The sequence below is a fragment of the Pristiophorus japonicus genome, chromosome 15, assembly GCF_044704955.1.
Source record: "Pristiophorus japonicus isolate sPriJap1 chromosome 15, sPriJap1.hap1, whole genome shotgun sequence".
Lineage (NCBI taxonomy): Eukaryota > Metazoa > Chordata > Chondrichthyes > Pristiophoridae > Pristiophorus > Pristiophorus japonicus.
This window is the reverse complement of record NC_091991.1, coordinates 157,124,937-157,150,241: the sequence shown is the minus strand read 5'-3', so window position 1 is coordinate 157,150,241 and position 25,305 is coordinate 157,124,937. Positions and strand designations below refer to the sequence as shown.

General features: G+C 42.8%; 1 protein-coding gene across 3 annotated transcripts in view; it reads left to right on the top strand.

The window, feature by feature from the left end:
* The window catches only part of LOC139281161 (E3 ubiquitin-protein ligase MGRN1-like), a 164,233-nt gene that overhangs the window by 109,669 nt on the left and 29,259 nt on the right, over nucleotides 1–25,305 (top strand). For all 3 annotated transcript variants that reach the window (XM_070901173.1, XM_070901172.1, XM_070901174.1), the window contains exons 8-10: nucleotides 7,345–7,392; nucleotides 24,240–24,308; nucleotides 24,835–24,994. In XM_070901173.1, the coding sequence (XP_070757274.1) occupies nucleotides 7,345–7,392; nucleotides 24,240–24,308; nucleotides 24,835–24,994 (277 nt within the window). The remainder of the gene's footprint in view (nucleotides 1–7,344; nucleotides 7,393–24,239; nucleotides 24,309–24,834; nucleotides 24,995–25,305) is intronic.

The following is a 25,305-nucleotide window of genomic DNA, read 5'->3' as shown; positions in this document are numbered from 1 at the left end:
TTGAAGAAATGGTGTTAAAGTCTCATCTGGGCTATCCGATCACCCCCACCCATTAAATGACAAAAGCGGGAAGTACCAGCCAGCCAGTACAGTATTGGATGCAGTGCCACCGCAATCCCAAGAGGTTCTCTCTGATACCCAGCAGCCAGCCACTGCATGTACTCCTGCCTCCGAGAAGAAGCACAGAATTGGGATATAGAACATATGCCATCATCAAAAGGAATGACCAAGGCAAAAACAATCTATCAACATAATTAAGTCACTTTTAGAGAATTAATTTTGATTGCACTTTATACTTTATCCAGAGATTTTTCTGTTGACAGTGTAGAATAAGATTTTAGCAGATCGATGGATTGGCATCCATGGTAATTGAATTTAGTGCCGAATTCTAATATTGCTCTAAAAGAGAGGAATCCGCATTGGAAGTTCATAACCAGAATTTTGATTATAGTGACAGATTTTGCTGCCTGAAATCTGGGGGAAAACCTGTTTTAAAAAATAAACACCAGCTCAAAGTTAAAGTCCACTTTCATATATGTTGCAAATAAATTGGTTCCCCTTCAAACACTGAGTTCCTGTCGCCCAGAATGTGCTGTACCCTGATCTCCTCTTTTAGATGGTGACCTGCGTGCACTGTACATTCCCTAGGAGAAAATTGGAAGAATTGCACCGGCACTGATTTCCATCTTTGAGCATTTATTCTCACATAGAGATAAAGGTCTTGTGTGAGAACACTTTATGTCAGCTCAAAGATCATGTGTGATGCGCGATGGAGCGTCTCCATCTGATTTTCTGGCCCTCAATTACCCACTCCTCTGCAGTCAGCCATGTTGATCCGTTCTGGTTATTTCTACCAGCACCCTTCAATCTGGTAATGATCCTGATAAAGGTCCTGCACCTGAGGGACTTGCATGCCAACCCAATACTTGATGAATGGTGAGAGAATAATCCCAGGAAGGATCTCGAACTTTCCACCACTCATCCTTGTCAAGTATTTGGGATTCCTTATTAACATGAAGCTGGAACTTCCAAAGAGCATTATCTGCATTTAAGTCAGGTTTGAAGATACCTTCGAGTTACCAACTCTATTCGATGAATGCTGCCAGAAATTCAGAGGTAGTTAATACCTTCTCACCAGACCCTGGAGCTATATTCAAAAGCCTTCCTCAGAATGAGGATAGAGGCAGTCTTGGTCATTTCAGATATTGAACTTTTTACGATTCCTCTAATGGGCCCCAAGTTTCGGCCTCAGTTGCTCCTGATTTTTCGGAGCAACTGGTGTAGAACGGAGTATCTTAGAAATCGGAATTCTCGGCATTTAGTTTGCTCCAGTTCTAGTCAGTTAGAACAGTTTCACTTTGGAACAGAATTTTTTTTTTCAAAAGGGGGCGTGTCCGGCCACTTACGCCTGTTTTCAAAGTTTAGGCAGTGAAAACTTACTCCAAACTAACTTAGAATGGAGTAAGTGAAGATTTTTGTACGCTTGTCGACACTTTAGAAAATCCGGTGTAGGTTACAAATTAGGCGTAGGGAACGAGGTGGGAGAGGGGGGGGTGCGGAAGGGAAGTCATTAAATTCTACAATCAATCCTTACTTATACTTATACAAATATTATACAAATAAATCCAACTTGAATAAAAATTTATAAGCAAAGAAAAGATTAAATAAACCATAGTTCCTACCTGTGTGAAAGTGCTTCAGGCAGGCCTTTCATGTTGGAGACAGGCAGGGGTGTGGCGTCAGTGTCTCGACGGCAGCGGCAGCAAGCTTCGAGCTGAGCTGCAGTGCTTGAGGCAGGCCTTCATTCTCTTCGTGGCTGGACGCGAAGAAGCAACACCGGACGGACTCGAGGCCATTCGGCCATGAGATAGCAGCGCCGTCAGTGGCTGGCCGGCAGCCGAAGAATCAACGCAGGGCACACGCAGCTCATTAAGGTTCTTGAGGCCATTCGGCCACGCTTTAGGGGCGGCGTCAGTGGCTGGCCGGCAACCAAAGAATCCGCAGCAGACGGACGTGAGGCCATTCGGCCATAGGATATCAGCGGCGTCAGTGGCTGGCCGGCAGTCAAAGAATCAGCAGCGGACGGGCGTGAGGCCATTCGGCCATAGGATATCAGCGGTGTCAGTGGCTGGCCGGCAGCCGAAGAATCAACACCTGACACACGCAGCTCTTTATGGTGCTTGAGGCCATTCGGCCACGCTTTAGGGGCGGCGTCAGTGACTCGACGGCAGCCGAAGATACAGCAGCAGCCTTCAAGCTGTGAGGGGGACTGAGGCCATTTGGACAGGGAGAGGCAGCCACATAGACAGTTTTATACTTAAATTTGCAGAATGGGTGCTGCATTGTCAATACCACGTATTATGCAATGGTTTGCCATCAATTCACTGCATAGGAGAAAATTGATTAGAGCTCACCGCATCAGGAACATCGTAGCCCATAGGTTGATGGGCAGGAGACCTTACCCACGTCGACAATATCGAACCAGGTGCTCGTACCTGGAGATGAGCGAGGCTGATTGTGTGAAAAGGCTGCGTTTTCGCAGAGAAGTTATCACAGATCTGTGATATGGTGAGAGCAGATTTGCAGGCCAGAAGCAGAAGGCCAACTGCCTTGTCTGTTGAAGTGAAGGTAACAGCTGCACTTTCTTTCTATGCCTCGGGATTGTTTCAGGCTACAACTGGAGATGTGTGTGCCATCTCTCAACGTGCAATACATGCCTGCGTTTACCAGGTCACGGCTGCACTGTATGCATGAAGGAATTTCCCAATGGCCGCACAAGCGATTCATGAGAGGACTGTGGGCTTCTTCAGGATTGCCGGCTTCCCAAAGGTACAGGGCTGCATTGATTGTACCCACATAGCCTTGCGAGCACCTGTGGAGGAATCTGAGCAGTACCGAAATAGGAAAGGTTTCCACTCTATCAATGTACAGCTCGTGTGTGACGACAAGCAGCACATCATGTCAGTCGATGCGAGATACCCTGGCAGCACCCACGATCCGTTCATCCTACGCGACAGCGTTCTATCTGACATGTTTGAGCAGCAGCCAGAAGGGCAGAGCTGGCTACTGGGAGACAAAGGCTACGGCTTGACCACCTGGCTCATGACGCCCCAACGCGTGACACGGACAGAAGCTGACCGTCAATACAACATGGCGCACATTGCGACGCGCAGCATCATTGAGAGGACCATTAGCATATTGAAACAGCGATTCCGATGTCTGGACCATTCCGGAGGACACTTGCTATACTCTCCTCAGATTGTCGGTCATTTCACTGTTGTGTGCTGCATGCTTCATAACTTAGCCATCATGAGGCATCAGGAGCTGGTAGTGGAACCAGAAGACCGCCATGAGGGTCCAGTGCATGATAATATTGAAGACCAGGATGTGGATGATAACGACAATCAGGAAAGCATGCAAGTGCCTGATGCCGGAGCACGAGGTCGGAGGAGGGCCGTCCATCGTGCCCCTTTAACGATTGCTCGAGCCTTGCGCCAGCAGCTCCTCCGTGAACGCTTCAACTACTGATGCCTAAGGGCTCTACGACCACTTTTGTGTATGGACATGTTTATTCTTTGCAGTTGTTCCTACGTTGTGTTGTGTTAATGGAACATGAAACAGTTTTAATGAAAAAATATTTCATTGAAAAGTTAACGTCACTCTAATAAAATATTTGTTGTATCAAACTATACTTTTTAATATGACTCTTGAAGATCACTTAAAAACTTGTAAAGTTACAAAAGTTATAAAACACTTTTTATGTGAAAAATCTTACACTCTGAAGAACACTTAAACTTCTGGATCACTTTTTAGGTGCAAAATTAAATAAGATACAAAATGTGAGAGCATTTACACTATAAGATCACTTGAAAACCATAAGATCTCTTATAAGTTGTAAAGTTACAAAACTTACAAAACAATTTCAATTTGAAAAACGCTACTACAGCTACATCAAGAACAAGAACAAAAGCAGCAAAGAAAGGCTGCAACCATGTCTCATCCATATCTCAATGAATGTTCACTTCCTCATGGGGGTGTCATTTGATTGGCTGGGCTATGTGCCCTTATTGCAGCAGCTACCTCAACCAGGCCTACCCTGACGGCCTGTGCCGTAATTTGCATGCCCTCCCTGACGGCCTGTGCCGTCAATTGCACTCCCTCGGATATTCCCTCCCTAAGTTCCCATGTCAATACTGCTATTTCTCCCGTCAGGACCGCCAACTCTTCACCTACTGCACTGACGCCACCGATGAGCGATCGGGTAAGCTCATCGGTCTCCATACCCAATGCCACAACCTGAGTCGCATCTGTTGCACACTGCATCTCAGGAGAGCGTGTCTCCAATCTCCTCCTCTGCCTGGGTCTGCCTCGTGGCACCACTACACTGGGAGGCGCGGGCATGGACGGTGGGATGCTCGGTGTTGCAAGCGGCACCACTACACGGGGGGGCGCGGGCTGGGACTGTGGGACGCTCTGTGTTCCAGACGGCTGAACTGGAGGGAGAGGCTCGGGCTGGAATGGTGGGAAGCTCTGTGTTGCAGACGGCGGAACGGTAGGACGCTCGGTGTTCCAGACGACAGCACTCGAGTGCGAACCGTGGGCTGGGATGTTGGACGAATGGGTGTAAACTGCTCCATGATATCAGCAGCAACACTGGGACCCGAAGCGTCGGAATCAAAACCATAGTAGGTGGAACCAGAACCTATGCGAGAGGGAGGCGCAGGCTGGGACGGTAGTGCACTGACTGTAGAATGCTGCATTATACCGGCAGCAACACTGGGACCCGCAACATCGGAAGCGAAACCATGGAAGGTGGAACCAAGACCTATGCTAGAGGTTGAAACTCTGATGCCCCTTGATGGGGGCTCATAAACATTAAATTGGAAGCTCTCCCCTGCAGACATTTCAGTCATCGCTGCCATCATCCAGTCTGGTTCATCCGCAGCTGGTTGTACTGGTTCTTGTTCTGTACCCTCGGGGTCCTCAGGGTTGGCAGCAGCAGCATTGTCATCATCATCATCATCATGTTCTGCAAAATACATCAGAACAGTCAAATGCTTAACAGCAAGGGAGGGGGCCGGGTGGGTGGCATGAGTACTCTCACACATAGCAGGCCAGGCAGCAGGTTGATTTAAAGGGTCATGATGCATTTTCAGCACTTACCCTCTTCCTCGCGTGCGGGCCCAGCTTGTGCTGTACCGATTGCTTTTCTCCATGTCCGACTCATCATAGCAGCTACCCTTTGTTCCAAGGGTGTCAGTGGATGCAGATTGGGCACGCCTCCTCCTGTCCGAGTTGCCTCCCTTTTGTTGTGGGCCAATTTCTTCTGCAAAGAGTAAAATATAACTTCTTACAGAGTGTGTCAGTCTGCAAGGTGGGACATACAGATAGCCAGGTTACAATTACGATTAAATTAAAAATGGGAAATATTACTTACACTAACTACTTGACCAAGGTCGTGCCATTTCTTTTTACATTGACTTCCAGATCTCATGGTATGCACCACTGCGCAGTAATCTTCTGCAACTTGGTTCCAGCGTTTCTTCATTTCTTTTGGTGGCACTTTTATGCGACCTCTGTTGCTGGTATCTAGCTCCTGCCATCTCTGCTCAATTACGTTGACTAATATCTCTACTTCCTCATGCAAGAAATTCTTTGTTCTTGGTGGACGTTGATCCATTGCAAAGTTGAATTGGCACTCTTATTTCTCAAAACACACAGTCCTTAATTTGCATGCACCAATGCAGCACCGGTTCTGCAAGTTTAGCAGTGAAAAGCTGAACTCACTGATTTCAGCAGGTGATTTATTCAACAGTGCTGCTAAAAGCACTCCCTCACACACAGAAATATCACAAAAATTAAATTACAAACCTTTGAAGGGGACCAAGAAACAAATCTTCACTTTTTCTCCAGTCCTTTTAAAAATGGCCGAGTGCCAATGTTTGTTTGATACTGCATGTGCGCGCACGCTCCAGCGCGCACGCGCATGGTTGCCGGCACCACGAAGGCTCATTTAAATTGGACCCGCCCCCCCACTACTTCCAGAATCGGTGCGAGTGTTTGGCTCCGCCCCCCGCTGAGAAGTGTGTGCCGCGCCAAGCAGAGTTAGAGCTCCGAGGAGCCGGAGAATCTCGGAGTTTTTTTTAAGCGCACTTTTAGGCGCGAAGAACAGGCGTCCAGCTCCGAGGTGCGCCGTTTTCGGCGCAGGCCGAAACTTGGGCCATGGAACCTGCTGCTGTAATAGTTACTGGCCTATACTCTCTGGAGTTTAGAAGAATGAGAGGTGATCTCATTGAAACATATAAGATTCTGAGGGGGATTGACAGGCTTAGATGCTGAGAGGTTTTTTCCCCTGACTGGAGGTTTAGTCTCGGGATAAGGGGTTAGGCATTTAAGATTGAGATGAGGAGGAATTCCCTACCCCAAAGGACTGTGGATACTTGGTGGTTGAGTATATTCAAGGCTGAGCTGGATAGATTTTTGGTCAAGAGCTGTGGGAATGGGCAGGAAAGTGGAGTTGAGGTCGAAGATCAGTCATGATCTTATTGAATAGCTGAGCAGACTCAAAAACCCGTATGGCCTACTCCTACTCCTGCTCCTATTTCTTATGTTCTTATAATCTGTGGGGCAGTACATCTCATTGTAAATGTTGAGATGAGCCCATTCTGGACCTCTGCTACTGATATTTTCCCTCTTTTTCTCATCTCCCAACATCCAGGAATGAGATCCCGTTTCCAACGAACTCCCGTCAAAGTTACACACCGAGAGCCTGGATTTTTGGGGCCACTTTCTCACCCCCACCACCCTCCAATCTGTTGACTAATTTGGGTGGATATTTATTTAATCTTTAGAGGATTTTCACTGGTGAAAAAACAGAGCCAAAGTTGGGGCATGTGTGTGATTATTACAATCTGAGCAGTATATTGTCCGCTTTGATGAAGGTCTGTTTTACTGAAGTTTTCGATATCATAAGTTAGACATTGTATGAATCATACTACACAAAATAATACCTAAATGATTAGGGAAGAACAAGTACCAACATCAGGAAGTTTACGCATCCATTCTGGTGTTATGCTAAATATCTACTACTTGGTATAAATAATGTTTCAGCTGTCTGTGGAATCTCTCTTGCTAAGTCTGTGTACGTGTGTATCTGTAGACTTGTCTGGGAAGGGGATAGTTTACATTGTTGGTGCTGTAATTCATCCTACAGGAATAAACATGTGTATTAAAGTAGTTCAAAAAAAAATCTTCCATTTTTCTATTTATGTATAAAATGTTCTCAACTGATATTCAGTGGGAGTTTTTCTAGCTTGTTGATAACTTCATTCATTTATTTTGCAGCACGTCGATGGAAGTTTTTCTGTGAAGCCCTTAAAGCAAAAGCAGATTGTAAGTAACCTGTCAACTTCCGTATGTCAGAATAGTGACGAACAAGGTTATTAAACTATTCCTGAGTTAATTTATGTGCAAGAGCAGGAGTTCTTCTCCCGACTCCATAGCAGTCCTAAAGACTGTTCGCCCATCTCCCTTGCTTATGATCTCCCCCTCCGAAGACTTTCCTGAGGGCCATTACCAAGAAGGCAGCAGGCCCAACTTTGTCCTCATGAAAACGGCTTGTTGCCTCTGGATGCCCAGCTCTCCAGTGATATGTTGATGAGGTCCGAGGCCTCATTTTAGATTGGCCTCCGGATTCTGGCACGCACTTCTGCCTATATCAGGCCTGTAAAACGGGCCACGGCGAATTTCCTTTTCTTACTTCATTCAACCCAGGGCTATTTACTTCTGAAATAAAGTGTCGATTGTATTTCATGGATACATGTTTATTATTTTTCAAAACAACGTCCATTTATAAGTCGATACTACTTTTTATTTCAAATAAGAACATAAGAAATAGGAACAGGAGTAGGCCATACGGCCCCTCGAGCCTGCTCCGCCATTCAATAAGAACATGGCTGATCTGATCATGGACTCAGCTCCACTTCCCCGCCCGCTCCCCATAACCCTTTATCCCCTTATCGTTTAAGAAACTGTATTAAATTTATTCAATGTCCCAGCTTCCACAGCTCTGAGGCAGCGAATTCCATAGATTTCCAACCTTCAGAGAAGAAATTTCTTCTCATCTCTGTTTTAAATGGGCGGCCCCTTATTCTAAGATTATGCGCTCTAGTTCTAGTCTCCCCATCAGTGGAAACATCCTCTCTGCATCCACCTTGTCAAGCCCCCTCATAATCTTATACGTTTTGATAAGATCACCTCCCATTCTTAATTCCAATGAGTAGAGGCCCAACCTACTTCACCTTTCCTCATAAGTCAACCCCCTCGTCCCCGGAATCAACCTAGTGAACCTTCTCTATACTGCCTCCAAAGCAAGTATATCCTTTCCTAAATATGGAAACCAAAACTGCATGCACTATTCCAGGTGTGGCCTCACCAATACCTCATATAGCTGTAGCAAGACTTCCCTGCTTTTATACTCCATCCCCTTTGCAATAAAGGCCAAAATACCATTGGCCTTCCTGATCACTTGTTATACCTGCAAACTATTCTTTTGTGTTTCATGCACAAGTACCCCCAGGTCCTGCTTTACTGCGACACTTTGCAATCTTTTTCCATTTAAATAATAACTTGCTCTTTGATTTTTTTTCTGCCAAAGTGCATACCTTACACTTTTCGACATTATACTCCATCTGCCAAATCTTTGCCCACTCACTTAGCCTGTCTATGTCCTTTTGCAGATATTTTGTGTCCTCCTCACAATGTCAGGTAAATCTCTCTCAAAACTGAGACTAGCAAAATGATTCCTGACATCTGACATTATTATTAAGCAGGAAGATACCATTCCCTGAGACTAATGGGGCATGTGTCAAAATAGTACAAACTGAGAAGTACATTGTCTGCTTTGCTGAAGGTCTGTTTCACTCAGAGCTATGCTGCTATTTGAGCCAGTTTCAAAGTATAACTTGGATTAACACCGGTAAGGTCCTGTGTGAAACGCCATTGGTACATGAATTGGATATTACAGTTTAGATGAAGAAGCCAATTTATTTTAGCAGATAAATCTTGGACGACAGTTTTAGATTCAGATTAAAAATTCCTCGCCCGTTGGTGTTACTTGGTGAGAATACTGAAATGTGTGGAGAATAAGAAAGAATGTTGATTTTATTTTGGTAAGTCTTTCTCATTCTTTTGAATGAAGGTATCTTCTTTATACAAAATAACCTTTAATTTGCACAGTTCTCCTTTTTGGAAATCTAAATGCTTGTACTTGATATGAAAAATGCAGTTTTTTTTTGGTTGGTGACTTCTTTCATAAATAGTTAATCTTTGGGTTTTTTCTGGCTGAAAAAATAGAAAAGAGTAGATCAGGAGTGTGGCTTTATGTGGGAAATAAGTCACAGTCGGTGTCACGACTGCTCCTGTGATCTTCTTATCTTCTCTCTTCCAATCTCTCTGTTATCTGGGGCTAACCCTGGCTAACTTCACCTGAAGAATTAAGAAAATCCTACCAAAGTAGATGCACTAGGCTGTTTTTAAAAAAAAGAATACTATATATAAAAGCCCTGTGGACTAACTGCAGCTTTAACAATTTACCGACGATTTTAAGTAAATTATCTTCTGATTGGCAGTCTCTCATTGTATAGTTTTCATTGTGTGATTTAATTCCATTTGTTAAAAGAAAACAACATTCATTAACGTGACTTTTAAAATACTTCTAATCATTGGAATAAAATGGTTACTTTCAAAACGTAAAATTAAATTCTAATTCAAAGCACATTTTAAAAGGATTGCATATTAATGGTAGTAATAATATGAAATATATAGAGTTAGTTGTGGAGAGTGCACAGTCCAGATTGCCCTATCCTTCTGGCATAACACAGGATAAAACCGTTATGTGGCGACCCCTATTTAAGCAAACAGTGATGAATTCAATTAATAACCTTTTTATTTTCAGTTGCTCAGATGATGCTTTTATAATGTTTTTAATATCTGACTCAGGCTGTGGAAGTAATGACTGTTAAATCCCATCACAGCAGTTGGGAGTATTGTTTCTAGTGCTAGTGGGGAAATGTTATCACTAGTGTCTTCCATTTGTATTGGTGGGAGACAGCAGGGGGAGACTTGTAGTGGGGGGAAAAAGTAGATTGAGACTGAAATTTCAAAGCTTCTATTGTCTTTTTTTTGGATAACCTTAACACACTTCCCCTTGTTGGAGAGTTGTAAATTTATAGTGGTGTCTGTGTTATAAGGCTATTGGACCTTGGATCACACATGCTTTTTTAAAACCTTTATGCCATTATGGGGCATTCTCTCTGTCACACAACATTCTCTCTGTTACGCACCTTGTCGTGTTACACAAAACATTGGCTTGTGAAGATTATACTATGTGAGTGGAATACACATAGAAACACAGAAACATAGAAGTAGCAGGAGTAGGCCATTCAGCCCTTCGAGCTTGCACCACCATTCAATATGATCATGGCTAATAATGCAACTTTAATACCCCATTCCTGCTTTCTCTCCATAACCCTTGACCCCTTTAGCCGTAAGGGCCACATCTAACTCCCTTTTGAATATATCTAATGAACTAGCCTCAACAACTTTCCAGAGAATTCCACAGATTCACAATTCTGAGTGAAGAAGTTTCTCCTCATCTCGATCTTAAATGGCTAACCTCTTATCCTTAGACTGTGATCCCTGGTTCTGGACTTCCCCAACATAGGGAACATTCTTCCTGCATGTAACCTGTCCAATCCCGTCGGAATTTTATATGTTTCTATGAGATCCCCTCATTCTTCTAAATTCCAATGAATATAAGCCTAGTCGATCCAGTCTGTCTTCATATGTCAGTCCTGCCATCCTGGTAATCAGTCTGGTGAACCTTTGTTGCACTCCCCCCATAGCAAGAATGTCCTTCCTCAGATCAGGAGACCAAAACTGTACATAATATTCAAGGTGTGGCCTCACCAAGGCCCTGTACAACTGCAGTAAGACCTCCCTGCTCCTATACTCACATCCTCTCGCTATGAAGGCCAACATGCCATTTACCGCCTTCACCACCTGCTGTACCTGCATGCCAACTTTCAATGACTGATGTACCGTGACACTCAGGTCTCGTTGCACCTCCCCTTTCCTAATCTGTCACTATTCAGATAATAATCTGCCTTCCTATTTTTGCCACCAAAGTGGATAACCTCACATTTATCTAAATTAAACTGCATCTGCCATGCATTTGCCCACTCACCTAACCTGTCCAAGTCACCCTGCAGCCTCTTAGCATCCTCCTCACAGCTCACACTGCCACCCAGCTTAGTGTAATCTGCAACTTGGAGACATTACATTCAATTCCTTTGTCTAAATCATTAATGTATATTGTAAATAGCTGGGGTCTTAGCACTGAACCTTGCGGTACCCCACTAGTCACTGCCTGCCATTCTGAAAAGGACCTGTTTATTCCTACTCTTTGCTTCCTGTCTGCCAACCAGTTCTCTATCCACGTCAATACATTGCCCCCAATACGATGTGCTTTAATTTTGCACACTAATCTCTTGTGTGGGACCTTGTCAAAAGCCTTTTGAAAGTCCAAATACACCACATCCACTGGTTCACTCTTGTCCACTCTACTAGTTACATCCTCAAAAAAATTCTAGAAGATTTGTCAAGCATGATTTCCCTTTCATAAATCCATGCTGACTTGGACCGCTCCTGTCGCTGCTTTCCAAATGTGCTGCTATTACATCTTTAATAATTGATTCCATCATTTTCCCCACCACCGATGTCAGGCTAACCGGTCTATAATTCCTTTGTATTCTCTCTCCCTCCTTTTTTAAAAAGTGGGGTTACATTAGCTACCCTCCAATCCATAGGAACTGATCCAGAGTCTATAGAATGTTGGAAAATGACCACCAATTCATCCACTATTTTTAGTACTCTGGAATGCAGACTATCAGGCCCTGGGGATTTATCGGCCTTGAAGCCCATCAATTTCCCGACTAATAAGGATTTCCTTCAGTTCCTCCTTCTCGCTAGACCCTCGGTCCGCTAGTATTTCGGAAGGTTATTTGTGTCTTCCTTTAGTGAAGACAGAACCAAAGTATTTATTCAATTGGTCTGCCATTTCTTTGTTTCCCATTGTAAAAACACCTGATTCTGACTGCAAGGGACAGTTGTCTTCACTAATCTTTTTCTCTTCACATATCTGTAGAAGCTTTTGCAGTCAATTTTTATGTTCCCTGCAAGCTTACTCTCATACTCCTATTTTCCCCCTCCTAATTAAACCCTTAGTCCTCCTCTGCTGAATTCTCCCAGTCCTCAGGTTTGCTGCTTTTTCTGGTCAATTTATATGCCTCTTCCTTGGATTTAACACTATTCCTAATTTCCCTGTTAGCCACGGTTGAGCCACCTTCCCCATTTTATTTTTACGTCAGACAGGGATGTACAATTGTTGAAGTTCATCCATGTGATCTTTAAATGTCTGCCATTGCCTATCCACCGCCAACCTTTAAGTATCATTCGCCCGTCTATCCTAGCCCATTCACGTCTCATACCATCGACGTTTCCTTTCTTTACGTTCAGGATTCTAGTCTCTGAGTTAACTGTGTCACTCTCCATCTTAATAAAGAATTCTACCATATTCTGGTCACTCTTCCCCAAGGGGCCTCGCACAACAAGATTGCTAATTAATCCTCTTTCATTACACAACACCCAGTCGAGGATGGCCAGCTCTCTAGTTGATTCCTCGACATATTGGTCTAGAAAACCATCCCTAATACACTCCAGGAAATCCTCCTCCACTGTATTGCTACCAGTTTGGTTAGCCCAATCTAAGTTGGATGCTTAAGTAGAAATAGGGAAGTTTGCTCTAACTGGTAAAATGTGCTGTAAAACTCTTTGCACATTTAATTATATTCGTAGATTAAAGTCACCCATGATAACTGCTGTACCTTTATTGCACGCATCCCTAATTTCCTGTTTGATGCTGTATTAAGAACTAATGAAAAAGTTTAGCTACACAGGAAATTTAAAATTGTAATTTGAAGAGGGGGGGGGGGGGATGACTGGAGTGGGGGTACAATGGGCCATAGTTTCCCCAGGAGTTGCTCCTTTTTTTTTTGGAGCAACTTGATTTTTCTGGACTACCTTTTTAGTTGCAATACTGGCCATTTAATTTGCGCCAGTGTAAGTGAGTTAGTTAGGGTTTAAAAAAAATTTTTTTCAAAAAGGGGGCGTTCCCAGCCACTTATCCCTGTTTTAGGCGTTTGGCCAGCAAATAGTTGCTCCAAACTAACTTAGGCCAGCGTATGTCGCCACTTCTGTCCGCACAGAAAAACCTTACCTAGAGTTAAGGAATCGACGCAAGTAACTACATTTAAAGCACCAAACAAAGCACACAAAATAATAAGCAATTAATTAACAAATAAAATAGAAGGAACCCTGCACCGAAAGCACCAAGATCAAAGTAATAAGCAATCAATAAATAACAAATAAAAAAAATAGAAGGAATCCTAAAGCACCAAAATCAATCAGTAAATAACAAATAAAAAATAGCAGTCCTACCTTGAGGAACGCAGCGGGCCGCCGATGAGGGAGCCCATTTGGCCAGGGCTAGGGACGGCGTGCTTTGGGCCCCTCCTACACAGCCTGCAGCGCGCGTTTGCAGAAACGGCCTGCCAGGAGCTACTGCACATGCGCGCAGACTCTAGTGCACATGTGCAGAGGTCCCAGCACTGTTTTCAGCTCCGGGACCTGACTCCGCCCCCGATCCATTGGGCCACGCTGCGCCACGACCGAGGAGAGGCTGGGGAGCGGCCAGAATACGGACGTCTTTTTTTGGCGCACTTGGAGGCGGACAAAAGCAGCGCACGTCGGGTGAGGGCGCCAGAGAAACAGGTTAGGGAAACTCTCGCCCAATATAAACGAACTTCAAATGCAGTAATATGTTTGAACTTTAATTCATCCACGTTACATATGGGAGAATAACAATTCACAGATTATGATTACTTAGTGCAAAATATAAAGTTAAAGGTGAATAAAACGAAACTAGGTATCTGCCACCTCATCACTAACTATCCAAAACTTCAAATTATTCTTCAAAAGTACACAATTTTTATTATGTGCAGAGAAGAGATGCAAAGAGGCTGGAGTCAGGAATGGAGAGTTTGGTTGGTTGCAGTGCTGGAAAAGGTTGCAGAAATGGGGACGGGCCAAGTTATGGAGAGGTTTAAATACAAGGATGAGAATTTTTAATTTGAGGTGTTGGGGGATCAGAAGTCACAGTCAGTCAGCGAGGACAGAGGTGATGGGTGAGAGTACTTGGTCTGAATTGGAATGCAAGCAGCAGATTTGGATTTGGATGAGTTGGGGCATGGTGCGGTGGCCAGGTATTTTGAGTTGGAAGTGGGTAGTCTTTGTTGATGGAGAAGCTATGGGGTCAGAGTTCAGCTTGGGGTGGCACTGGATGCTGAGCTTGCAAACAGTCTAATTCAGACTTGGATCTACAAATCTCTATTCCCTTTAGTTCTTTGTAGTTCTAACTAATTCTATCCTAGGTTTTTCTCACCACTGTGCATGAATTTGAAGAATGTTTTTAGTATTCAGAATACACACCATCCAGAACATCTAATGGGACAGTGCGAACATGAAATTTGACCATTAAAATATCTCTTTGAATGAATCCACTATTCAATTTAGATGATGGCATTTTTCCCATCAAAACAGATTTTCCATTATTTTGACCAGTAAAAGGTCTAAATTAATATCCATTATCAAACAGTCTGTCACTATAATATAGAACTCTGACACCATGGGTTCAGTCATGCTGCTTAGTTTCCGAGTTAATGCTTCACTCAGCAGTGTCATCGGAGAAATCGGAGAAGTGATGGTGGTGATTCTGGAACTTGGGGACATGAGGAATGAAAATAAACTTTAGATTGAATTTGGTTTAACCCTCAGACTGTTGGAATGTCCAGGGAAACAGCAATCTTTTTGGGCTTGCCTGTGTTTTTAACTCGCACTCATTCTGAAATAAATGAACTGTAATTCTGAAACAAGTACTGATATTACTGTCATTTCATTACGATAATATCAATGCAAGCTACAAAAATAAACACCTCAAATGAAACCATTTAAACAGTTTAATTCTGATGTTTACAGCATACTTTAACTGTCCTAATGAATGCATTTTCAGAAACCATTGAGAGTTCAGATCTTTGTCATGATCTGCACTATGAATAAGGTGTAACCATTTACAGATACTAGTCCTGTTTTTTTAAATTATAAACCTAGTTTTGGTTGAGAAAAATGGTCTAAAAGCACTCAATTCAACATATTAATTTTTGGACTAAATTTGTGTTTCACGCAGCTCCCAATCTTTTGAGACAATTTTGCAGCTGTACAAACTAGAGCTGTACAAACTAGAAACTATTAGACCAGTAAGACTCAAGTCTTGCTGATTACATTTGTTCTCCGAACAATGGAAGATTATTAGCCCATCCTAACTCCTCCATCTTTTAATCACTTGAAAAATTCAAACTACAGACAGGTTTGTAGATAAAACAGATAAATAGATTATTACATAATTACTTCAGTTCTAAATACCTCAAGTATCTGTAGAGCAGTGGAAAGGGATTTAGATACAAGAGAATCATAGGAATTTACAACATGTTAGGAGGCCATTTCGGCTCATTGTGTCCACGCCAGCTGACAAAGAGCTAATCAGCCCAATCCCACTTTCCAGCTCTTGGTTCGTAGCCCTGTAGATCATGGCATTTCAAGTGCACATCCAAGTACTTTTTAAATGTGGTGAGGTTTTCTGCCTCTCCCACTCTTTCAGGCAGTGAGTTCCAGATCCCCACCACCCTCTGGGTGAAGAAATTTCCCTTCAAATTCCCTCTAAACCTCCTACCAATTACTTTAAATCTATGCCCCCTGGTTGTTGACCCTTCTGCTAAGGGAAATGGGTCCTTCCTATCCATTCTTATCTAGGCCCCTCAATTCACCTCATTAAGGTATCCACTCAGTCTCCTCTGTTCCAAAGAGAACAAACCCAGCCTATCCAATCTTTCCTCATAGCTAAAATTCTCCAATCCAGACAACATCCTCGTAAATCTCCTCTGTGCCCTCTCTAGTGCAATCACATCTTTCCTGTAATGTGGTGACCAGAACTGCACGCAGTACTCTAGCTGTGCCCTATCTAGTGTTTCATACACTTCAAGCATAAACTCCCTGCTCTTGTATTCTATGATTCGGCTAATAAAGGCAAATATTCCGTATGCCTTCTTAACCACCTTATATACCTGGCCTGCTACCTTCAGGGATCTGTGGACGTGCACTCCAAGGTCCCTTTGTTCCTCCACACTTCTCAGTGTCTTACCATTTAATGTGTATGCCTTTGCCTCCCCAAATGCATTACTTCACACTTCTCCAGATTGAATTGCAATTTGCCACTATTCTGCCCACTGACCAGTTTATTGATATCTTCGTGCAGTCTACAGCTTTTCTCTTCATTATCAATCACACAGCCGATTTTAGTATCATCTGCAAACTTCTTAACCATACCCCCTACATTCAAGTCTAAATCATTGATATATACCACAAAAAGCAAGGGACCCAGTACTGAGCTCCACTGGAAACAGCCTTGGGTTAAATCTCAAGAGTATAAAGCCTTGAATGGGACGCTGTCCCACTAATTTCTCCTCTCCCCTCGCCTCACTGCATTCCCCCCCCCCCCTTTCCAGCCCATCCAACATATCTCATAGGCTGGATCTGTCCCAAGATATGGGGAGCATAGGAACCAGAGTAGGCCATTCAGCCCCTTGAGCCTGTTCTGCCTTGATTATGGCTGATCTACACCTCAACTCCATTTACTCACCTTTGCTCCATGTCCTTTGATACCCTTATCTAACACAAATTATTGATCTTGGTCTTGAAAATTTCAGTTGTCCCAGCATCCATGGCCTTTTGAGGGACGAATCTCAGATTTCCACTACTCTTTGCGGGAAAAAGTGCTTCCTGATTTCAGTCCTAAATGGTTTAGCTCTAATTTTAAGGATAACCTTAAATTTGCAGGGATATGGGGAAAGAGTCGGGGAGTGGGATTAAATGGAATGCTCCTCGAAAGAGCTGATGGAAACTCGATGGGCTGAATGGACACTGTGCAGAATAGGCTATCCTGGATTGGATATTGTGTAACGAGAAGGGGTTAATTAACCGTCGTCCTGTGCGGGGTCCTTTAGGGAAGAGTGACCATAACATGATTGAATTCTTTATTAAGATGGAAAGTGAAGTAATCCAATCCAAAACTAGGGTCCTAAATCTAAACAAAGAAAACTACGAAGATATGAGGAATGAATTGGCTATGATAGATTGGGAGGATTCATTAAAAGGCATGACGGTGGATAGGCAATGGCTAACATTTAAGGAATGAATGCATGAATTGCAACAGTTATACATTCCTTTCTGGTGTAAAAACACAAAAGGAATAGTGGCCCAACCATGGCTAACAAAATAAATTAAGGATATTATTAGATTCAAAGAGGAGTTATACAAAGTTGCCAGAAAAAATAGCAAGCCTGAGGATTGGGAGCAGTTTAGAATTCAGCAAAAAAGGACCAAGAGATTGATTAAGAGGGGAAAAATAGAGTATGAGAGTAAACTTGCAAGGAACATAAAAACCGACTGCGAAAGTTTCTACAAGTACGTAAAAAGAAAAAGATTAGTGAAGACAAATGTAGGTCCTTTACAGACAGAAACTGGAGAATTTATAATGGGGAACAAAGAAATGGCAGACCAATTGAGCAAATACTTTGGTTCTGTCTTCATGAAGGAAGACACAAATAACCTTCCGAATGTACCAGGGGACAGTGGGTCCAGTGAGAAGGAAAAACTGAAGGATATCCTTATTAGGCGGGAAATTGTGTTAGGGAAATTGATGGGATTGAAAGCCGATAAATTCCTGGGGCCTGATAGTCTGCATCCCAGAGTACTTAAGGAAGTGGCCCTAGAAATAGTGGATGAATTGGTGATCATTTTCCAACAGTCTATCGACTCTGGATCAGTTCCTATGGACTGGAGGGTAGCTAATGTAACACCACTTTTTTAAAAAAGGAGGGAGAGAGAAAACGGGTAATTATAGACCGGTTAGCCTAACATCAGTAGTGGGGAAAATGTTGGAATCAATTATTAAGGACGAAATAGCTGCGCATTTGGAAAGCAGTGACAGGAGATCGGTCCAAGTCAGCATGGATTTATGAAAGGGAAATCATGCTTGACAAATCTTCTGGAATTTTTTGAGGATGTAACTAGCAGAGTGGACAAAGGAGAACCAGTGAGATGTGGTGTATTTGGACTTTCAAAAGACTTTTGACAAGGTTCCGCACAAGAGATTGGTGTGCAAAATCAAAGCACATGGTATTGGGGGTAATGTACTGACGTGGATAGAGAACTGGTTGGCAGACAGGAAGCAGAGAGTCGGGATAAACGGGTCCTTTTCAGAATGGCAGGCAGTGATTAGTGGAGTGCCGCAGGGCTCAGTGCTGGGACCCCAGCTCTTTACAATATACATTAACGATTTGGATGAAGGAATTGAATCTAATATCTCCAAGTTTGCAGATGACACTAAACTGGGTGGCGGTGTGAGCTGTGAGGGGGACGCTAAGAGGCTGCAGGGTGACTTGGACAGGTTAAGTGAGTGGGCAAATGCATGGCAGATGCAGTAAAATGTGGATAAATGTGAGGTTATCCATTTTGGGGGCAAAAACACGAAGGCAGAATATTATCTGAATGGCGGCAGATTAGGAAAAGGGGAGGTGCAACGAGACCTGGGTGTCATGGTTCATCAGTCATTGAAGGTTGGCATGCAGGTACAGCAGGCGGCGAAGAAGGCAAATGGTATGTTGGCCTTCATAGCTGGGTGATTTGAGTATAGAAGCAGGGAGGTCTTACTACAGTTGTACAGGGCCTTAGTGAGGCTTCACCTGAAATACTGTGTTCAGTTTTGGTCGTCTAATCTGAGGAAGGACGTTCTTGCTATTGAGGGAGTGCAGCGAAGGTTCACCAGACTAATTCCAGGGATGGTTGGACTGACATATGAGGAGAGACTGGATCAACTGGGCCTTTATTCACTGGAGTTTAGAAGGATGATTGGGGATCTCATAGAAATGTATAAGATTCTGACGGGACTGGACAGGTTAGATGCGGGAAGATTGTTCCCGATGTTTGGGAACTCCAGAACCAGGGGACACAGTCTTAGGATAAGGGGTAAGCCACTTAGGACCGAGATGAGGAGAAACTTCTTCATTCAGAGAGTTGTTAACCTGTGGAATTCCCTGCTGCAGAGAGTTGTTGATGCCAGTTAATTGGATATATTCAAGAGGGAGTTAAATATGGCCCTTACGGCTAAGGGGATCAAAGGGTATGGAGAGAAAGCAGGAAAGGGGTACTGAGGGAATGATCAGCCATGATCTTATTGAACGGCGGTGCAGGCTCGAAGGGCCAAATGGCCTACTCCTGCACCTATTTTCTATGTTTCTAATAGTTAAGGGCGAACCAATGCATGTAGTGTATTTGGATTTTAAGAAGGCCTTTGATAAAGTTCCACATAAGAGGTTAGTGTGCAAAATTAAAGCACATTGGAGTGGGGGTACTGTACTGGCATGAATTGAAAATTGGTTAACTGACAGGAAACAGAGAGTAGGAATAAACGGGTCTTTTTTGTGGTTTCGGGCAGTGACTAGTGGGGTACCACAGGGATCAGTGCTTGGGCCCCAGCTATTCACAATATATATAAATGATTTGTATAAGGGAACCAAATATAATATTTCCAAGTCTGTTGACGACACAAAACTAGGTGGGATTGAGAGTTGTGAGGTGGATGCAAAGATGCTGCAAGGCGATTTAGATAGGTTGAGTGAGTGGGCAAATACATGGCAGATGCAGTATAAAGTGGATAAATGTGAGTTATCCACTTTGGTAGGAAAAACATAAGGACAAAGTATTATTTAAATAGTGATGGCTTGGGAAGTGTCGATACACAGAGGGACCTGGGAGTCCTTGTACACCAGTCATTAAAAGCAAACGTGCAGGTACAGCAAGCAGTTAGGAAGGCAACTGGTATGTTGGCCTTCATTGCAAGAGGATTTGAGTACAGGAGCAAGGATGTCTTGATACAGCTATACAGGGCCTTGGTGAGACTGCACCTGGAGTATTGTGTGCAGTTTTGGTCTCCTTACCTAAGAAAGGATATACTTGCAGTGGGAGTGCAGCGAAGATTCACCAGACTGATTCCTGGGATGGCAGGACTGTCATATGAGGAGAGATTGGGTCGACTAGGCCTGTATTCACTAGAGTTCAGAAGAATGAGAGTGGATCTCATTGAAACATATAAAATTCTGATGGGGTTGGATAGACTGGATGCGGGGAGGATGTTTTCCCCTGGCTGGGAAGTCTAGAACAAGGGGTCACAGTTTCAGGATACGGAGTAGAAAATTTAGAACCCAGATGAGAAATTTTTTCACTGAGGGTGGTGAACCTGTGGAATTCTCTGCCACAGAAGGCTGTGGAGGCCAAGTCACTGAATATATTTAAGAGGGAGATAGATAGATTTCTAGACACACAAGACATCTAGGGGTATGGGGGAAAAGCAGAAATATGGTGTTGAGATAGGAGGATCAGCCATGATCATAGTGAATGATGGTGCAACTCGAAGGGCCGCCTATTGTTCCTATTTTCTATGTTACTATGTACTCTGATTTTATATTTTAAAAACCTAATATGAGTGTAAGCTTTCTAAGTGGGTCACAAGAGTTACTGCATACAAGTTGAATACACAACATTTAGGCTCCTCTGATTTTTTAACACAAAAGAAGAGTAAATACTTCACTCATTGCCATTCTCAATTTGATTATTTATTGTATCATACTTTGTCCCGAGCAAAAAGTTGTTAATACCATTATAGCTTTTCACCCAAAGTATGGTGACATTCTTCCTGCTGTAATTTTAGGGATCATGTCACTTGAAAATATGAATATTTCCAAGTAAGATAACATTCAGAGACCAGTCCCAGATGAATTAAGGTGTCATGTTGTAAAACAGTCCTTCTTCTGATCATATGATGCAGAACTACACAGAACGATTATGTAGCCCTAAAGTGCTTAGTAACAGTAATGGTAAATGTGAGCTCCAGTAAAACTCCCAGCAGAGAAGTTCACTTTGTGCATGTTCAGATTCCCATGGATTTGTAGTGTAACAGCAGTGTGATTCTGTCTGTAACAGCAGTGTGATTCTGTCTGTAACAGCAGTGTGATTCTGTCTGTAACAGCAGTGTGATTCTGTCTGTAACCAGCAGTGTGATTCTGTCTGTAACAGCAGTGTGATTCTGTCTGTAACAGCAGTGTGATTCTGTCTGTAACAGCAGTGTGATTCTGTCTGTAACAGCAGTGTGATTCTGTAACAGCAGTGTGATTCTGTCTGTAACAGCAGTTTGATTCTGTCTGTAACAGCAGTGTGACTCTAACAGCAGTGTGACTCTGCCATCTGCTGTCAAAACCTGTCAATGCTCATGATAATTTGTAAAAAGCAAATGTGTACTAAGCATGTCTGCCATGTATAATTCCTCACCTTCAAACTATATTAAAATGATTTAATTGCTCACCATGGATGTCCATCCACAAAATTTACGCTTTTGTCTTTTTTGGGGGGGGGGGGGAGGGGAAAGACCCAACTTAAGTAGTTGAGATGAGTTTTGTTCGTTTCTGCAGAAATTTCTACAAAAGCAGAAACTACTGGTAACAGGCCAGGTAGCATCTGTATCGAAAACAGACGGTCTCCGGTATAACCCTTCATCAGAGCTCATAATAATTACAGATAAACAGCACTTAAAAAGGAACAGAATAAAGGGAAGTGGACTGCACACACATCAGACACTGAGAAAGAAGCATCATTTTTTTTTAAATTAAAGACATTGAAGCAGCAGAGAATGTACAAATATCTGGGTGGGGGTGTAAAGCAGGTCTGAAATAGAAACAGGAAAATCTTGCAAAGTGGCTGAAGTTAACGTCGGGTTATTAAAGTCAATGTTAAGGTTAGAAAGCTTCAAAATGCCTAGTAGGATTAGTGCTGTTTTTTGACCTTGGAAAGGTCTCGCAGGCCCGTGCCAAAAGGTTATAGTGAGAATAGGGCAGGGAATAAATGTGGTAAGTAACAGGTAACTCAGGGTAGCACTTATAGACAGAACAGAATTATTTGGCAAACCGGTCACCTAATTATACATTTTGCTTTTCCAATGTAAAGTAAGCAGCGGATACAATATATTACATTGGAGGAAGTACACACAAATTGTTCTTTTAACCAGAAGGAGTGTTCTCGACTGTCTAGGTATTGACCCTCCATTCACCACCAAATTTTATGCAGCTACCGATCTCTTTAATCTAGTCCTCGCCTCCACCTGTGATGCCCTTGTCCCCATTAAAACAATGTCTCTCTCTCTCGCACGCTGGTCATTCCTCCCCCGCCCCCCACCCCCCCCACCCACTTACAAGTACAGCTTCTATCTCTGCTCCCTTAAATCCATGAATGTTTATGTTGGACAACTGGTTTACCAATTCATCGCCAGATCTGGTTGGACCACACAAAGCACTATCGGGTCCTGCTCTCCTCTGCCAAAACTGCTCATTATTCCAGGATCATCCTGAAATGCAAAGCCAACCCCCGGCTTCTCTTCTTTACTACAATTAAATATTTGGAAGACCGAAGCCATTGTCTTCAGTTCCTGCTGCAAACTCCGTTCCCTAGCCTCCCTGATCACTTTCTGAACCTGAATCAGACCGTTCGCAACCATGGCATCCTATTTGACTCTAGGATGAGCTTCTGACCACATATCCATAACATTGCCCATCTCTGCTCCTGCCTCAGCTCATATGCTGCTGAAGTGCTCATCCATACCTTTGTTACCTCCACACCCGACCATTCCAATGCTCTCTTGGCTGACCTCACACCTTGCACCCTCTATAAACTTGAGCTCATCTGTAAACTTTTCTGCCTGTAACCTAACTCGCACCAAGTCCCGTTCACCCATCACCCCAGTGCACAGTGACATACATTGACTGCTGGTCCGACAATGTTATGATTGTAAAATTCTCATCTTGTGTTTAAGTCCCTCCATGGCCTCGCCCCTCCCTTTCTCTGTAACCAGCCCTACAACCTCGAGATCTCTACACTCCTCCAATTCTGACCTCTTGTGCATCTCGATTGTCTTCGCATCACCATTGGCACCTGTCCCTTCAGCGGCTTAGGCCTGAAACACCAGAATTTGCTCCCGAAACCTCTCTCTTTATGATGCTCTTTAAAGCCTGCCTCTTTGACCAAGCCACCTATCCTAATATCTCCTTCTGTGGCTAGGTGTCAATGTTGTTTAATAATCACTTCAGTGAAGCACCTTGGATGTTTTACTACATTAAATATGTTCTATAAATGCAAGTTGTTGTTGTAGAGACCTTGGACAGTGTATGAGAGGGTTGAATGGACAGGTGTTGTATTCTCTGCTTGCATGAGAAGGTTCTGGGGTGGTGAAAGAGTAACCCCAGATATTGCACAGTGAATGGTCATTTGGAAAGTGGAGAGAGGAAGACAGGGGAAGATATGTTTAGTGGTGGGATTATGTTGCAAATGACTGAAGATAACTTGGCAAATGCCGAGGTTGGTGGGATGAAAGATGAGCACAAGCGGGGGGACCCTATCGTGGTGTGTAAAGGAGTAAGAGCAGAGGCCTGGGAAATGACACAGACCCACTCTCTACCACGGTCACGGTAAACCATTGGCGAAGGAAAAATTTGGCATTTCAGAAGCTCTGGTGTGGAAAGTGACATCATCAGACAGTGAAACTGGGAGATAGGAATTGGCTTCTTACAGGAAGTGGGATGCAAAGCAGTGTCATCCAGGTGGTTGAGGCAGTCAGTGGTCTTATAATAGCTGTTATTTTCCACAGCTAATTTTTAAAGCTTAACTCCGAATGCTGAATTCACCTTGGATGACATTTCTGTGAATACTTAACTATGGAAGTTAACCAATGTGTTTTATTAATTTATAGGAGTGAAATTTTAAAATATAACGTGTTATGTTTTGTATAACTTTGGTGACTGCAAAAATTGCATTAAAGATTCACAGAATATTTTACTTCAGGAAATCAATCAAGTGTGTCTTTGATCTCATCTCGTGAATTGCATTTCTGTTCGTCTCTCCTGTAGGTCGACCGAGTCAGCTATTTACTACAAGAAATATATGGCATTGAAAATAAGAATAACCAAGAAACAAAGGTACCCATTTCCCGGTGTCCTCAGTTAATGACTTTGCTTTGGATTCCGTGACAGAGTAGAAACATGCACTGGATGCATTCCAGTTTTAGTTTTTTTTTAAGCATTATAAAATCAGTAATGTGTTATCTTCTAGTTTGAGTGGTATTTTTATTTAAAACCCAAAACATCTCTGTACAAAAATGAAATTCAGTTAGTCATAACCCAGGTTATAATTTTCATGGTAAGGGCAGTAAAGTCATTGCGAAAAAGCTTAAAGCATATTAGTGTTTATTAAGAAGGATCTGAGGGCAATTTAACTGCTTATTTTGTTAAATATTGACCCTTATATATATTTGTTTTGAGTTCTGGCAGAGCAAGTAACACTAATTCTAAAAACAAATGATATGCTTTCTGCTGGCAGTATGTAATCGGGAAGAATTCTGGGAATTACCATATGGACCAGAAAATAAATGAAAAAAGATTCAGCAATGAAGCACTGCGAAAGCAATGATTTGCTCTTTTATTTGTAAAATAACTTCCTTTACAGCCTTCGGATGATGAGAACAGTGACAACAGCAATGAGTGCGTTGTGTGTTTGTCTGATCTACGTGATACTTTAATCCTTCCCTGCAGACATCTGTGCCTATGCAGTACCTGTGCAGATACACTACGGTACCAGGCCAATAACTGTCCTATCTGCAGACTGCGTAAGTATTGCAATATCCTGTCAGTCACAAAATGGGGTTTAAAAGCAAGCATGATGATTGTTGAAGGTCCACGAACAAGATTTTACAAGTAAAATTTAGCATGCTTATTCATACTTTTTATTTTTATAAGTAATATTTCTAAAACTAAAATTTGAATGATTTTTATACAAAATAATGATGTAGAATGTTTAAGTTTATGATTTACTATCTGGAGCAGAAAGGACCATGTTTAACTAACCCTGTTGTTATTAACCAGTACTTCATGAAATAAATAGCAACTACTAAATAGCCCAAGTGGCAATTTTTTATTT